The sequence below is a fragment of the Actinia tenebrosa genome, unplaced genomic scaffold (genome assembly GCF_029948245.1).
Source record: "Actinia tenebrosa isolate PJP-AT-01 unplaced genomic scaffold, QUT_ActTen_1.0 PGA_scaffold5__44_contigs__length_20552954, whole genome shotgun sequence".
In the NCBI taxonomy this organism is placed as follows: domain Eukaryota; kingdom Metazoa; phylum Cnidaria; class Anthozoa; order Actiniaria; family Actiniidae; genus Actinia; species Actinia tenebrosa.
In genome coordinates this window covers 15,535,662-15,551,284 of record NW_028292582.1, presented here as the reverse complement: position 1 = coordinate 15,551,284, position 15,623 = coordinate 15,535,662, and the positions used below count along the sequence as shown (strand labels likewise).

The 15,623-nt window shown below is 45.0% G+C and overlaps 1 protein-coding gene across 1 annotated transcript; it reads left to right on the top strand.

The window, feature by feature from the left end:
- Window positions 1–254: 254 nt before the first annotated feature.
- On the top strand, window positions 255–8,920 carry LOC148906700 (uncharacterized). The gene is made up of 2 exons (XM_089038157.1): window positions 255–805; window positions 8,378–8,920. Exons 1-2 carry the CDS (start codon window positions 379–381, stop codon window positions 8,383–8,385), a joined length of 435 nt encoding a protein of 144 aa, XP_088894283.1. The 5' UTR covers window positions 255–378; the 3' UTR covers window positions 8,386–8,920.
- The last annotated feature ends 6,703 nt before the right edge of the window (window positions 8,921–15,623 follow it).

Sequence of the window (15,623 nt, the reverse complement as noted above, 5' to 3'; positions counted from 1 at the left end):
ACGTGCTCATTTTATCTCTATTTACTTAATGCCAATCAATACCAATCGATCAATCCAATAGAGAGAGTAATTAAGAGGCAGTCTCTGTAAAAGCGGCCCGCTGCATTTGGGGTCAGAAAATAGTTTTCCCTCAAACTTTTACCATAGAAAGGTAATTACTAGTAAGTAATGAAAATGAATTTATTTTCTCGAAATTCATCAAAATGATTTTTTTACTGCGCATAAATCCTGGACCACCGTTATCGCTAAAAGTAGTATAGGGAATGGGGGTTCCAGCGCAATCTCAACACGGGCAAGACCCGTGTCAAAAATCCACCTACGGAAACAACCCACTCCAAGTGTGGTTGGGGGCAACAGCGCAAATATGTTAGTCTATATATGGAGTGCGAAGATTGTAAAGAGTTTGTTTATGATTTCTGTGTAAAGTGCTTGAAACCCAAGTTTGTACCTACTAAACCAAATAAGTATATTTGTTGTGGTAAGAAAATGCAAATAGAAGACGACACGTCAGCACAGTGTTACGAGTGCGGTAAAAATATTCGTAATGCCGTGCCTTGTGCTACCAGGGAACAATATTATTCCAACGGAGGTCGTAAGAAGACGCCATACAAAAGAATAAAATACTTTAGGGACTGGATGAGTCATATCCAAGGTTATCGACCGGTATATTTAGACAACGAAGTAAAGAAGAAAATCATAGACCATTTAGAAGAGCCAACCCCACAAAGTCTACGGAAGACATTGAAAAAATTAAAACTAGGGAAATATTACAAAGCTATTCCCTATCTTTTGTCTGAAATTACCGGTAAGTCTATTCCCGAGGTTTCTGATATGACAAAAGCCGAGTGGATGTTTTGTCGGCTGGATAAGGATATTCCTTATTACCCTGACGTAATTTACGAAATATTTTACAAGATAGACCCCAACCACCCCCTGTTAGGATGGATTCCAAGAAGATAGTGAACGATTACGTCATATGTTTTCAGCCAATCAAAACCTTCACAATTTTCTTTCACAATTGTGAAAACGTTTCACATTTGTGAAATAGATTTGTGAAATTAATTTGCATATGAACCAGACAGCCGGCGTTCAATATGCAAATAGAATCCTGTCTTGCTTTTTTCAAAGCAGATGTTTACTGAGCAAGCTTTCTTTGAAGCTCTTCTTTTGCCTCCTGGTAGATCTTTTTGCGAGATTCCTCGGAAAGATCTCTTACGACTGTTTTTTTATTCCTTATGTCCGTCTTTAATTTCTCGTACTTTTCCTCTTCGGCTAAGATAAGCGAGAATTCTACGTCGTCTATCTTTCTGTCACGCAAAGCCTTTGAGACAAGGTCAGTGATCGTATTTACTTTAGCCCTTGACAGAGCTATTGTCGTGTCGTGTTTTGATATTTTGCTTGACAACTGCTTCATAATGCCCGTAGCAACAGCCGAAATAATACCACAGGCTGCCCCAACGCTGGCCAAAGGAACGCCAACGACTATTCCGGGTCCAGTAAGCGAAGTAGCAACGCCAGAGCCTGTTAAAGCCACGGACATGGAGCCGGAAGTTATCGCGATTTTATGTAATATGCTTCGGGCTCTAGCATACTTTTTTCGGACTTTTTCGTAGTGTTTTGCCTGCCCTTCCAAGTAAGCCAAGATTAAGTTCGCTTTATTCAAACGAAAGTTCTCGGCGTTTTCAATTGGTGCTGTGGTGTGATAGTTTGGAACATCTGGGTACAACTGAGGTGCTGATGGTATAACATCCATTATATATACTAATGTACGACGCTTTTGGGAATGATATTGAGGAGCAGCCACATCACGACAACCGGGATTACTGGAATTGGAGAGCATTTAGGAAGATGTTTCCACATGCAGACCCCAGTAAGTTCGAAAGAAGACCCGATGGTATTTACTATAACGGCTCTAGGATGTACAGCAACGAGGATTTGAAGCCTACGCTGGTTAATCAAATAGACGATCAACTGAAGCATTCGCCAATGCATAAGCCAACGCCAGCGCCAACGCATGTTGAACCCAGTTGGTCAAAGGAATTATTGCTTGGTACCAGTACTTATCCGATACCCGCAGTTTCATTTGATAAACACCCAAGTTTGAACCTAACGTTGAACATGCGCATTTCTAACAACCATTCCTTTCCGTTAAAGGTGCGGGATATCTTCAAAGACGTACCCATTGTTCATACCACCGCTAAGGAATCTCATGAATGGTTAAGTGGTCCTAACATGCGTTATTGGCCGCAGCAACTAAACTTTGCGCTTTGGTGTGCCACTAGCGGCTGCGGTGTAAGTGCAAACTTGATGAAGAATTCAATATTCAAGTTTCATTTTCACTTCACGGTTAGAAGAATACTGCATGAGATGGGCGTTACTGCATTACCAGGAGATGCTGCGTTCTATCCAAGAGATAACAAATACAACGTTCCTGCTTACGACCGACTTTGTAAGGAGTTCGGTGTTGTAGGGAAGGATTTTAGATGCACCGCGGGTGCTAACAATGGTTTGGGGCACATTTGGGCTTATTGGGGGATTGGTGGACATGTGCTAAGCGATAAAGAAGTTCATGCGTTGAATCTACGATGGAACACTGGGTATCACAAAGAAACTCACGACAGTAGCACCTTCTTTGAACCAAATGCTAAGACCACTAAGGAAGTTAGAGACGGACCTCTGTTCAAAGACGAGGGTGGTAAGTATGCAGGGGCCAATCCACTGATTATTAAGATTACCAACGACGAGCAAACGAAGCAATATCTTAATTTCATACCTCCAGAAGGTAAAGGACTAACTAGAGCTGGTCTTGCTCGTTTGAATCGCAGCATAGAAGCTTATGTGTATTTCATTTTGGGGGCTCAGGTAAACACCCGATCCAGCATAATCGGAAATACGGGCGCCGCAGAAGAAACGCGAGCCGAAGCTTTGATTCTATTTGAAAGTTCAATCTTGGAGGGTGATATTAGCAAGGGCGTACAGCGTTACCAACTAGCTATACAAAATTCTAAGGCAAGGTTGGACTATGCAGTAGCCCCGGGTTGTTGGTTAATGCCAAGTAATTTGGTTATTAACACTAATTCCGTCGTGGGTTATAACAACAAACTTCAACGAGCTACTAAGGATATGAAGTTTGGGGCGAATGACGTGAACTCTGACATGACCAAGGGCATTCCTCACTTTGTAGAGGAGCCAAAAAAGTCACACGAAGCAAAGCTGCCCGTAGTTAAGAAACCATCAAAGAAGGTCCTGCCTACGATACCTGAGGAATATGACCATAACTTACTAAAAGCCGGCTTAACAGTTGCAAGCATTGGTCTGAGTTATTATATATGGCGATGAACAACCCTTACGTAGCTGGAGTAGATTGTGTCTATACGACTTACACAGGCGAGAAAAAATACACCCAAGCATCTTGGGTTGATGTCACGGGCATGTCCGTGGATCTGAACTACTCAGGAAAGAAATTGATCCTTTGTAGTATTTGCATTGGCACGAGTAGTCACGCCAACGTGGGCTTTAGGTTCCTGGATGACAATGGAGCATTACAGCCTATGCGTACGAAAACGAACAACAGGGAGCCTACGCATTTTTCCGTAGAGCCGCCAGCGAATAGCCTTGAAAATCATTCCGTTTGGACTTTTCACATGGTTACCGATTGCCACGGGAAGGTAAAGCTGCAGATAAGAGTAGACGATACGGGAAAGGTTACGGTAAATAGCATAGAGGATCAAAGAGATTACGTTTATAATCACAAGAGCATTAGCACTCTTACGGTGGTTAGCCTTTAAATATATGAATAACCCACATGTAAAGGAAGATTGGTTCCTTCATTACTTGGAGGAGAAGGACTACGTAAATGATGAATGGTTTGACACCGAATTGTGGGTAAAGGTTGGAGGTCTGGGATTAATCATGTGTACTATTAGTATTTCAACGGGGTGGTCATGTAATGTTGGGTTTAGGATCGTTGATGAGAGTAACCGACCATTACAGCCTTACAGAAAAAAAGACAACAATAGGAACCCAGTTCATTTCTCATTTGAACCCTATCCAACAAGCGCAGAAGACTTAACGCCGGTAACTTTTCACATGATAGCCAATTGCCAATATGCGAAGTTACAGATTCGCCCCAGTGATAAGATGACGTCGGGCGCCGATGCCGGTAAGCTGGGTCGCGTTCAGATAAATGCCGCCCCGTCAAAAAATCCTCCGACTGATGCTATTTGGAATCATAAGCCCACTAGCACCATGAGTGTGCTGCCGCTAGTTCCGCATTATCAGGGCGGTGTGAATACTATCTTTACTTATCCCCAGTCGAGGACGCCTCGGGCGCCTGACGACGATAAGCCACCAGTAATACACAAGGATAAGATTAACCCTTCATCTTCTTCAGGAGTACCACTCCAATAGCGACAACCAAGATCCAAATGTTATTCCCCACGAACTTTAGCAGTTCTCCACCGGCCCTAAGTGCCAAGGAAACAACCGAACCCAGCAGCCCAGGCAAGCCGGCTGCCATCTTTTTTCCCAAGTCCGTTAGTCCATTGCCTAATTTCTTTACGCCCGCGCCTGTAGCCTTAAGCGCGGATAGTATTACCCCTACTACGGTGCTAATAGCGACCGCAAATGCCAGCGGAATACCATACTTCACCAGAGCTCTTTTTACCTTTTCCTTGGTGGTAAGTCCCAATTCTCTTTCCAGGTTGTCCTTTTGCGCTTGTAATTCCGCGACTCTTTCCTGAAGGGTTTCTACTTCCTTTTGAGCTGCTTCCCTTTCCTCTTCGGGACGAGTTTGGTCATTGATTATTTCCTGCTGCCGCTCTATTTGCCCCTCCAGGTCTTCGATGGCCTGATCTCTTTGCTGGATTTGCTCTTCTTTAATGTTGATTTCAGCAACTAACTGCCGCCGCTCCACCAAAGAACCCTCTATGGTGGTACGTAAGTCCTTGGCTTCTTCCTTGCTTATATCCAGGTCTTGCAGGGTGAGATTGAATGCCCTTTGGGCGCTGTCTTTTTCGCGAAGAGAAATGTCTCTTTGTTCTCTAAGTTCTAATATGCGTTGATTCTTGTCGTCAAGTTCTCTCTTTTGAGCATCAAGGAGTAGTCGGTTTTGCCGTATGTAATCTGCTTCCCTTTCCTCCATCGCTTGCTTTAGCTCTTCTACTTCCCTTATCGCCTCAAGACCTTTTTGTTGCCGCTGCATTATGGTCTTAACTCTTTCGACGGCTTCGTCAATATTCTCACTATTTTCTCTCATTCTTTCGGGTAAGTTGGGTTCTCCTAATGTCTTTCTAAGGGTTGGAGGAATATTTTTATCTGCGTAGTATTTACCATTTATGTCCCTGATGACATATGGATGAGCATTAGACCTATTTAACCTTGCTACTACGACTTCCCTGCCCCATTCGTTATCCGCGTCAAACATTACTTGGACTTTGTTTGGATCCCAGTTTGGGAATTCTTCCTTGATCCTATCAAAGTCGTCCGGGGTTTCTTCCATGGATTCGTCCATTTGTTCCTGAACCCTACTAAGCCATGCAGCGCCGGGGGCTTCGGGGATGTTGCCGTCCGGACCAAAGCTGGTTTCCGCGGTTTTGCTCCTAGGAGGTTTCATCATCGTGTTACTACCAAAGTCGATGTTATCGAGCTTTATGTATTCTGGTATGGGTTTGCCTGGGTTCTTAGTGCGGTATTTGTCTAGGAAAGCCATCCAGCCGGCGCGGACTCTTTTTCCAAACCGACGCACCATGTTACCTCGGAATTCCGTGGGGTCGTTGGTTTTAGGTAGTAAAGACTCGTATTCTTCGTCGTTAATGTCGACTTGACCTTCTTCGGTAAGGGGATCAAAATCACCTTCTACTTCCATTATATATGATAAGCTCAAAGTTAAATCCCAACGTATTACCTAAGCAGGTTGGCGGACTGAAAGCAGAACGCACCTTTCACCGGGTTACATTCACGCCTTCTAGCGCTAAGCCAGGTGAGACGCTGTATGTAGGCGTACCCCGCCTAACGGATAACCTAGTATTGGTTCCTGGTACCCTGGCGCTAAGGTTTAACCTAGCAATACAGCCAGATACCGCAGACGCGCGTTACGTCGTCAATAATGCAGGTAGAAACCTTGTTTCCAAAATACGCGTAAAGTTCGCCGGGGAATCCTTGCTGGACTTAAACAGGTATGATTTGTATACCACGTACAAAGACTTATGGTTGACTGCATTTGACCGCGCGCAAAGGATAGAGCAGGGAATAGCAAGCGCAGCCATACGCAAAGTAAGAAGCGCAACCTCTGGCGCCTCAGGAGAAGACGAAATAAAGACTGCTTATGGTACTAAATATGTCGTTCCATTAGATTTCGAAATTATCACGAACCACGGTGCATACTACCCAAGGCAGCTAAGCGAACTGCAGTTCGAAGTGACCCTAGCAGATACTACGAACGTCCTGCAAGGAAAAGATGTAAGTTCATCAGCTGTGGATCCTTATTTCATCAAGAACTTGGAGCTGCAGTACGAGACGGTACACAGCGAAGAGCTGGCTCGTAGCGCTGGCATGGAATACAGCGCTGGGAAGGCTTTCCTTTACGATCACGTCGTGATGTACAAGACCTTTAGCTTCACGAACAACGTCGAAGAGGTCATCAACCAAAGCATTAACCTACCCAGACGCAGCCTTACAGGGATAATGTTGCTGTTCGCAAAGACATACACGGCAGGATTGCGTGACTCTGAGGCATTCTTTAATCCTAACATCACTAACGTAGGCGTTAGCATTAACGGAGTACCTAATAAGGTTTACTCACAAGGGATAAAGCCTGAGGACATGTACCGGGAAGTCGCGCGTACGTTTGGCGATCAAATTAGTCCAAAGGAATTCTTTAAGGATAAGTACGCGCTGTGGATCGACATGCGCACGACAAACGACGAAGACCTACATGGTCAGGGATTGCGGCTGGTAAATACCCAGGACGGTATTACGTTGGAGATCAAGCGCACCAAACATGCCAGCGACACTACTAAGATCAACGCGTATATCTTCGTAGTCTCAGACGCGCAACTGAGCGTAGAAATGAATCAGCTAAAGAGCGTTGCGTATTGATGCGCTGCGCTCCCTCATCCAAAAAAAAGAATGAAATATCCCTTACGTATATAATGCTTCGCGTATTTGAAAACAATGAAACTAAACTGCAATGCATAGTGCAAGGCGATAAACTTTATTTCAAAGCAAAGGAAGTGGCGGCTGCGTTGGGTTACGAGCGTCCAAAAGATGCAATTAAGGCGCATGTTTGCGATAAATACAAGGTAAAGCTTAGCGAACTTAGAGTGGAGGTGAATCGCCTCCCCTCTCATTCACAGCCTAATTCCCTGTACGTAACTGAATCTGGGTTGTATCAGTTGATATTTAGCTCTAAGATGCCAACGGCAGAGACATTCCAGGATTGGGTCTTAGAGGAAGTTCTCCCTACCCTCAGGAAAACAGGTAAATATGCAATGGACAAACGCTTTGACAGTCCTAACAAGTTGGTATTCAAAATAGAAAATGAATTTGACCTGCATAAGAAGGTCGTAAACTACATACGTCGATTCCACCCTATCCTACTGCTCGCACCAGGTCTTGGAGAACTACAGGACTCAGCTAGCAAAAGGATAGTATGTTGGCAGAAAGGGTATCAGGCGGGGCAACCCGACATCTTAGTCCTTAATGCACATAAAAAACATAATGGGTTATGCCTGGAGTTGAAGACGCCTAAGGGTAACGGCGTATTATCCTCAAAACAAGAGGCGTTACTCGCACAATACGAGGCAAATGGTTACCTAACCATGGTGTGCAACGATTACGACCTTATATGTAGGGAGATCGACCATTACGCGGAAGGCATTCGTGTACCTTGTCCTTGGTGTGTTAAGGCTTTTAAGACGCAGGAGGCGTTAAGGACTCACCAAAGAATATTTCATAGATATAATGATAGTTGAACAGACACACTGGCGTAATCTGACCGTTGGTCAAACTTACAAAATAAAAAATTATGTCATGTTTGAAGATATCAACCGATTGAGGTTAATCTTGATGCATGACAATGAAGAGTGCACTTTATGGGCACCTGACTGCGTGCGGTATGTCCTTCAAGGTGAGGAATACACACACGTAAGAAGTTATGGTAAAGTGAATGGTCGATGGAAGTTTGACATCGAACGCCGCACCGACGCTAATCCATTATGTGATTAGTCATCCTCATGGGCGGTTAAGTATTGGTCTGCTATGTCGGACCTCATTTTTTCTGTCATGTAATTAGTATGGTAAATTAAGGCTCCTCCTGCGAACGCTGCGATGTAAGGTAACATCATATATTATTCATTTTTCCATGCTTTTCTTACAGCAAGGTAATGGTCTAAGGGCTTGGGTCCGTCGTACAGGCAACACCAAATATGTTGACCGCTACGTATACAGCCACATCGGTTGCAAATGCCGTCCCAGTGTTCCCTGTATTCCCATCTCACGCCCTCAACGTCGTCAAAGCATACGAAGGTCTGGTCTATTTCCTTCTTACGTCGCGTGAGCACCCGGGAGGTTTCGTGGGGACAACAACGTTCGGCTAAGTCTCCGTGGGTTTCACAGACGACATCTTCGAGGTGGTAACGACGACAGCGGTATTTATGCCAGTTCTCCTCGAAGTGAGGTTCATCGCAACGGAGACAACGGTCTTTGAGGCAGACTCTGTTCTCGCGGTGATATCGTAGGGCCTGTACAGTGGACAGTTCCTTACCGCAGTCACCGCAAAGGGTACTTACGGTCTTCTGACAGACTTTCTTGGAAAGATGGTATTGCAGTCGCTGCTTACTGCTGAAAGATTTATTACATCGCATGCACTCCATTATATACACCTTATTTTTTATTGTTATTTTGTTAAATGCTGCAAAGAGGTCTCAAGTAAGGATCTATCTTTTATTGTTATTTTGTTAAATGCTGCAAAGAGGTCTCAAGTAAGGATCTATCTTTTATTGTTATTTTGTTAAATGCTGCAAAGAGGTCTCAAGTAAGGATCTATCTTTTATCGTTATTTTGTTAAGCCCCCATTAAAAGATGAGGTATCATTCTTTCTCATTGTTGAAACCAGCAAAAAGATAATCATGTTAACCATTCTTCGATCGTGATGATTTAACAAAATAACAATAAAAAATAGACCCTTACTTGAGACCTCTTTGCAGCATTTAACAAAATAACGATAAAAAAAGAAAGACCTATGCTAATTCCTCTTGCTGGGGTTTAGTAAGATCTTCTTTGCGACCTCTTACTCTTCTCGAACGTCGTCTAAAGTCCTTTGTGCTTTAGTATCCGCGGGACACCAATGTCCAACGAAGTCTTCTTCAGAGAATACCTTATTACAGTGACAGCAGCTGTGTTTCTTACGAGGCGTCGGAGGGGTAACGATGATGCAGTCAGCAGGTAGTTCGCACGTAATGCAGTCCATATATCTATGGGGGATATCGAATGAAGTCCTTAATGGACTCCTTAGCCCAGCCCGCCATTGTCAAAAGCGCGCCAAACCGTTCTGCACGCTTCAGACCACACATTTCATCGTACAATTCCTGTACGCGCTCTTTTAACCGGTCTATCTCTTCCCTTTGCATTTCTATGGTGTCTCTTTTATCCTTTGCGTCGGCGGTAATCCTTCTTACTGCTTCCACTGGTTCCATCTATATATGAACCCAGATCACATGCCTTGTAACGCTCTGATAGTAGGACCCACCGGCTGCGGAAAGACCCAGTTCATCGTGGAGCAGCTATTAGGACCCTTTAGATACCGCTTTGACTACATAGTGCTGCTTTGTCCCACCTACGTGAACAACCGCACCTGGACGGGTATAGGAGTGAAAGATGACGACTTCTTCGTAGATATCTTAGATCCTAACGAGTTATCCAGCCATTTGAAGTTCTGGCACAAGCAATTCCCTAAAGGTACACAGACGCTCCTCATATTGGATGACATTGCCTGTGGGGACGACGTAAAAAGGCGCACCTCCGAATTAGTGAAGCTCGCCTTTAGCGGCAGACATGACAACATTAGCGTTTGGTTGCTTTCCCAGCAGCTTACCAGCGTCTCTAAGCCCTTTAGGGAAAACATAGGCTCTCTCGTAGTATTTTATACTCCGAGCAAGTCTGACCTGGAAACCATTTTAAGCGACTACGGCGGTGAGATAAGCAAGGAACAGCTGCACGAATACATGCGGCATTTAAAAACGCACCAACATTCCAAGATGATTTTCTCTTTGAGGTTTCCTTATGACGTTAATGTATATGGAGATTGAGCAGCTCTTAGATGAAGTCCCCACGCAGTTAGACGAAAGTAACCTCAAGGAACAACTTAACATCCTTGTGTCTTCGGGGAAGTGTAAAGAAATGATAGGCAGGGAACTTACCCATGAGCAGGTTAATAAGCTGTCGGAAGAGGAGGTTAAGAAGTTCCATAAGAGGTACGAGGCTGCCCTCGCAAGTAAGACCACGGACGCCGTAGCAGACTCCGCTATCCGACTTGCCACTAAATTGCTTGGACTTGCACTGCCCATAGACGACGTGGAGCAACTACAGAAGGACATAAGAGATGACTATGTCATATCCCAAGAACTTAAGATAACCTGTGGGTGGTTGTCTTTGAAGTGCGGTAAGTTAATGGCAGTCGCCTCTGCGGCTTTGCACGTAGCTCAGCATGTCGACTTGAAGGAGGTACTAGGTTCCTTCGGAACATCTTGGAAGGACTTCAAGAAGGACAGAGAAGTCGAAAAGGTCTTCCAGGCGGCACTTGCTGAGGTACCTAGTCAAGTACCTGCAAGTGACTTATCAAGTACTTAGTCAAGTCATTCGCGGGAATTACCCAGGTCGCCTCAAGTACCTAGTTAAGTACTTATCAATTCCTTCAAGTCCTTAGATATAAATGAGTGAAGCTGAATCGAAGGCGGAGGAAACCCCTCAAGTAGAGGAGCAACGAATCACCAAGGCTAAATCTCCAGGCAGAGTTGCTGCCGGTAAGAAGCTCGCGGAGATGAACAGGAAGAACAAAGCAAAGAAAGAAGAAAAGGTGGAGGAAGAGGAATCCTTCATTAATCCTGGGTACGTCATTGGCGCGTTAGGAGTCGCTATAGCAGCAGGCAGCCTTTACTTACAATGGCGGGCAACGAAAAAGGTAGAACCACCAACGTATCACGCACCTGTGGAGGTTAGAAAAAGTAAGATCCCTGAAATGGAGTAGATTTATCACCACGTACCGTGGCGACCTAGATTTTCCTTCTCGCTTTGTAATATAATGTCGACCGCGTTGTTGAAAACTGTTGAAGAAGCAGCTATCATTACTTCTATTGTTGCGGGTATTGGTTGGGTAGGTAAGAAAGTGCTCAAAGAAGACTTTACTGAAGACCCAAGCAAGAGCTTCGCTAACTTTGCTAAGATGACCGCTTGCCGTAGGCGGGGCTATCATGCTAAAGGATTACCTACGGAAGGAAAAGTACCTACCTAATGTATAATGGTTAGCTTAGTCGCAGGTGGAGTCATTGCAGCTTTAGCATTTACAGGGGCTAATTATGGTGGTCAATATTTGGATAGATTAGTCAGAGGCGACAAAAGCGGTGCCGCCGAAAGGAAGAGACACGACTTAGCGCTGGAGAAATATCAAAGGGACGTTGCAGCTTGGAATGAAAAAAGACAAGCTTACAGGGATTGGTTGGATAAGAACTACCAAGACAAAATGCAGGCAGACAAGAACTTCGAAAACACAGACTACGCCTTCAAACTTTATGCGCAAGCACACCCCGACTTTAGAATGAAAAAGCCTCAGTTCAAGAATTACTACCAGCCTTCTAAGAAACAAAAAGACAATGAATTGGTCTTTGTAGGAGTCGCAGGGCTGGCCGGAGGCGTGGCTTTGGCGTATCTAATATAATGATCGTCTTTTTGGAAAGCGACAAGAATGACTTTACCACGTATTTGAATCCTCCCATCAAAGCCTGTAAGGTTCGGTTGGTTAGTTGCTCTTTGTACAATTCTTGGTATAATTTAATTAATGGCTTTGTCATCGGAACTTCCGGCACCAAACCAAAAATACCAGATTCCCATTACACCCCAATAACACTGGCTAAGGAGCTAGCAAAGCATGGATATACTCTTACCACAGGATTGCCCCATGAAATGACATTCAAGAAAATAATGGGAGCGCCAATCTAAAGGACAGTTCATTGGTAGAACTCCTGGGCCTTACTAGTACCACGATAAATAGCGGCAGTACATATGATGTAAAATGGAAAGTCGCATCCTCTTACGAAGTCTATTGCGACTTGGTTCATAGTTACAACAATGGAGAAAAGTCTTCTCTTATGTCCAAGTTTCTACCTAAGGGTAATCCATTTGACCCAGTGGAATACACTCCCATTTCTTTGAGCTATGACTTGTCTAATTTGGTAGAAAGCATAAACATCACCATTAAAGTGGACGGAAAGACGGTGGATTTTAACGGACGTAAGATCAATCTTGTCTTGGAATTCATATAATGGGCCGCGTAGAGGACAAACTTAAAAGGATTTACTATGGGCCCGAAGGTTATTGGAAAGGAGCGTCAGCTATCAAGAAACTCGCGATCGCGGCCAGGGTATCAGATGAAACGGCTAAGAACTGGTTGAAAAAACAAACCCTCTGGCAGGTTTATCTTCCCGTGCCTAAGTACATTCCCAGGCCCAGCTTTACCGTAAATACCCCTAATGAAGTTCATCAGGCGGATTTGCTTTTCTTACCGCACGATAAGGTGAGAAAAAAGACCTATAGGTACGCTTTGACCGTAGTCGATATCGCAAGCAGATACAAAGACGCTGAACCCATAACCAGCAAGGATTCTGGGGAAGTCGCAGAAGCCCTAGGTAGGATTTATAAGCGCGTCTTGAAATGGCCTAAGCTGCTGCAAGTGGATGCGGGGACGGAGTTTATGGGCGTGGTTACCAAGACCCTGAAAGACCACGACACTAAGATTAGAAGAGCTAAAGCAGAGTACCACAGGGGTCAGAGCATCGTCGAAAGATTCAATAAGACCTTGGCCGAGCGTCTCTTTGGGTACCAGTATTGGAAAGAGCTGGAAGATCCCTCCAAACGCAACAGGGAATGGACTCAGAGGCTCCCCCAGGTCGTCGCAGCTTCGAACAACGAGGCGGCCAGGGCTACGGGAATGAAACCCAAGGATGCCATAAAAAAGAAACACGTGGAACACAAGTCCTTCATCAGAAGTTCGAGGGCGGTCTTCCCCAGGAAAAAAGATTAGGCGATGTCACGGTTCGATATCTCTATGAGTCGGGTGAATTAGAAGGAGGATCCAAAAGAGCTACGGATCCTAATTGGTCTTTGGAAACTTATCAGATCCGAAGTGCGATAGCTAAGAAGGGCCAGCCCATCTTGTATTATCTTCATGATGGTCCCACGCGTGGGTTCGTCAAAGAAGAACTGCTTATCGTGTGATGTCCGAATGCTATCGTATGCACTCCGTCATCACACATCCATCGCTTACCGTCAAATGCAGACAGTGACACCTTCTCCTGCGTGACGTTATGTATCTGATGACCATAGCTGCGCAGGCTGTTCATCTTATGCCGCTGTTCCTTGCGTGTTCGTAATACGTTGAGGTAGGACTCGTGCGTAATGTCCTTCTTAACCACATACTTTTTTACGCCTTTAGCTTTCTTTTCTACGCCGTCTAACTTTAGCACGCTGTACATCTTTGGTTTCAGACCCACGTACTCTACTATGGGTTTTCCTAACATTTCGTCTTTCATCTTCCCAATTACCTTCTTATTCTTCGCAGAGTAAAGGAAGTGCTCCTTCGGGTAACCGCTGGTGTCGTACTCGTCTATGTCGGGGAGGCAGTCTTTGTAAACGTCTTCCGTTTGCACTTCTAGAATTAGGGAGTCGGTGTCTGTGTACAGGAGGCGACAGCGGTCTCCGTACTTTGGCTTAAGCTTATCGTAGTAGAACTCGTACATAAGCAGCTTCGATAGATCCAGCACCGTAAAGCCTGTGTAAACGGGCTTGTTTAGTAAGAGGTTTGCCCTTTTCATGTGAATCACGTAGAAGTTCAGCATTTCTACGTATCTAACGAAGCCTGGCTGTGACACGTATGCTTCTGCTTCCTCTTTGGTGCTGACTATTTTTACGCTTACGCGCTTGCGGATGTTCTCCATTGTCTTTCCGAACACGCTGTTGTTCATCAGTTTGAAGAGGTTTTTCTCGAAGTCATTTTTCGCTGCGGTACGCTTTTGCGTGTTAAAGTCAATGTAGGGGCGCATCCAGGGTTCCTGCGTGAATTTTAGGACTCTGTGGATCTTCTCTACGCGCATTCCGTGTCGCACGTAGAACTGCAGGTTGCGGTAATGTACCACATACTTCTTCTTATCCATCAGGTTCATAGTTAGTTTCCTGTACGGTTTGTAACCAGGGCACATTTGCTTTTGCAGCGGACTTAGCTGCTTAAATGGTATCTCTATCGCTTCTGGTGCTAAGGGGAACTCATTGTGTTCGTCGTGCAGGCGCTCTGGGTACTCCAGATCCACTTCTAAGACGTAACCCTTGTCTTCCTCCTTTCCTACCTGCATGTAGAAGTCTATCGGCTTCACTGGATCCCATTCGAAGTCTCTCACAGGTAGGTACTGTGACATTGCCCAACCATAAAGGTTATTCGCATCCAGGTAGTAAATGTATGTGGTTGGTTTCTCTGGGTCGTGCTCTACTAAGGGGTTGTTTGCGCGGGCGTAACGTCGGCTGGGTCCGCATACGCCGCCACGAATACCGTCTTCCATAAACCGATACATGTCGTACTCCGTTAGGAGATCCAACTGCGCATTTGTCTTCTTTAACAAAGCACTCCAGCTGAGCCCAGGAGCCGTGTAGAAATTAGCGGGATCCAATCCGTAATATTCCATAGCCATCTTTCTGAAGCTTTGGAAAACATCTGCAAGCAGCACTACGTCAGACCTTAGGTAGATGTCGTGGTAGTCACCCATGTTCTCACAGGAGTACTTTTCCCACACGTCTAACGCATGCTGGTACTCCTCATCCTTTATACCAGACTCGTTTAGGGTGCTGTAGAAGCGATCTTTGGGTGGTAGGGGTTCTTTGAATCGATCCCAGGAGTCCATGTATTCGTATGGGTAGACTCCTTTCCTTTCCGCGCCGTATTGACTGGAAATGGGAAAGTTGGTGTTATACTTTACGAGGTTTGCTAAGGAGTCCGCCATAAAACTGCTGCGAATCTAAGAACTTTAGCTTACCCACAGTTACGGACATGTAGCGCTCTTTGTTGTTGGGTATGCATTTGACGTCGGAGCCGTCTGTTCCTTGTAGTAGCAAATGGGAGTCGTAACCGCGGAGGTTGTGAAAGAACACCGGAATCTCCATGTCTGGATTTACTTTGAAGTTTATATTGCATTTCCAATGAGCCGCTCCTCTGTATTTACCCGTGATGTGGCAGTGATCCCTAACCTTATCCACATAGAAATCCTCAACAAATGCTTTGTGGCAGTGAATGCAGTGCGTGGAGGGTTTCTTTCCCCCGGCTTCTCCCCGTGTCTTAGATTTACTTCCCGCATTTTTTTTTTTAA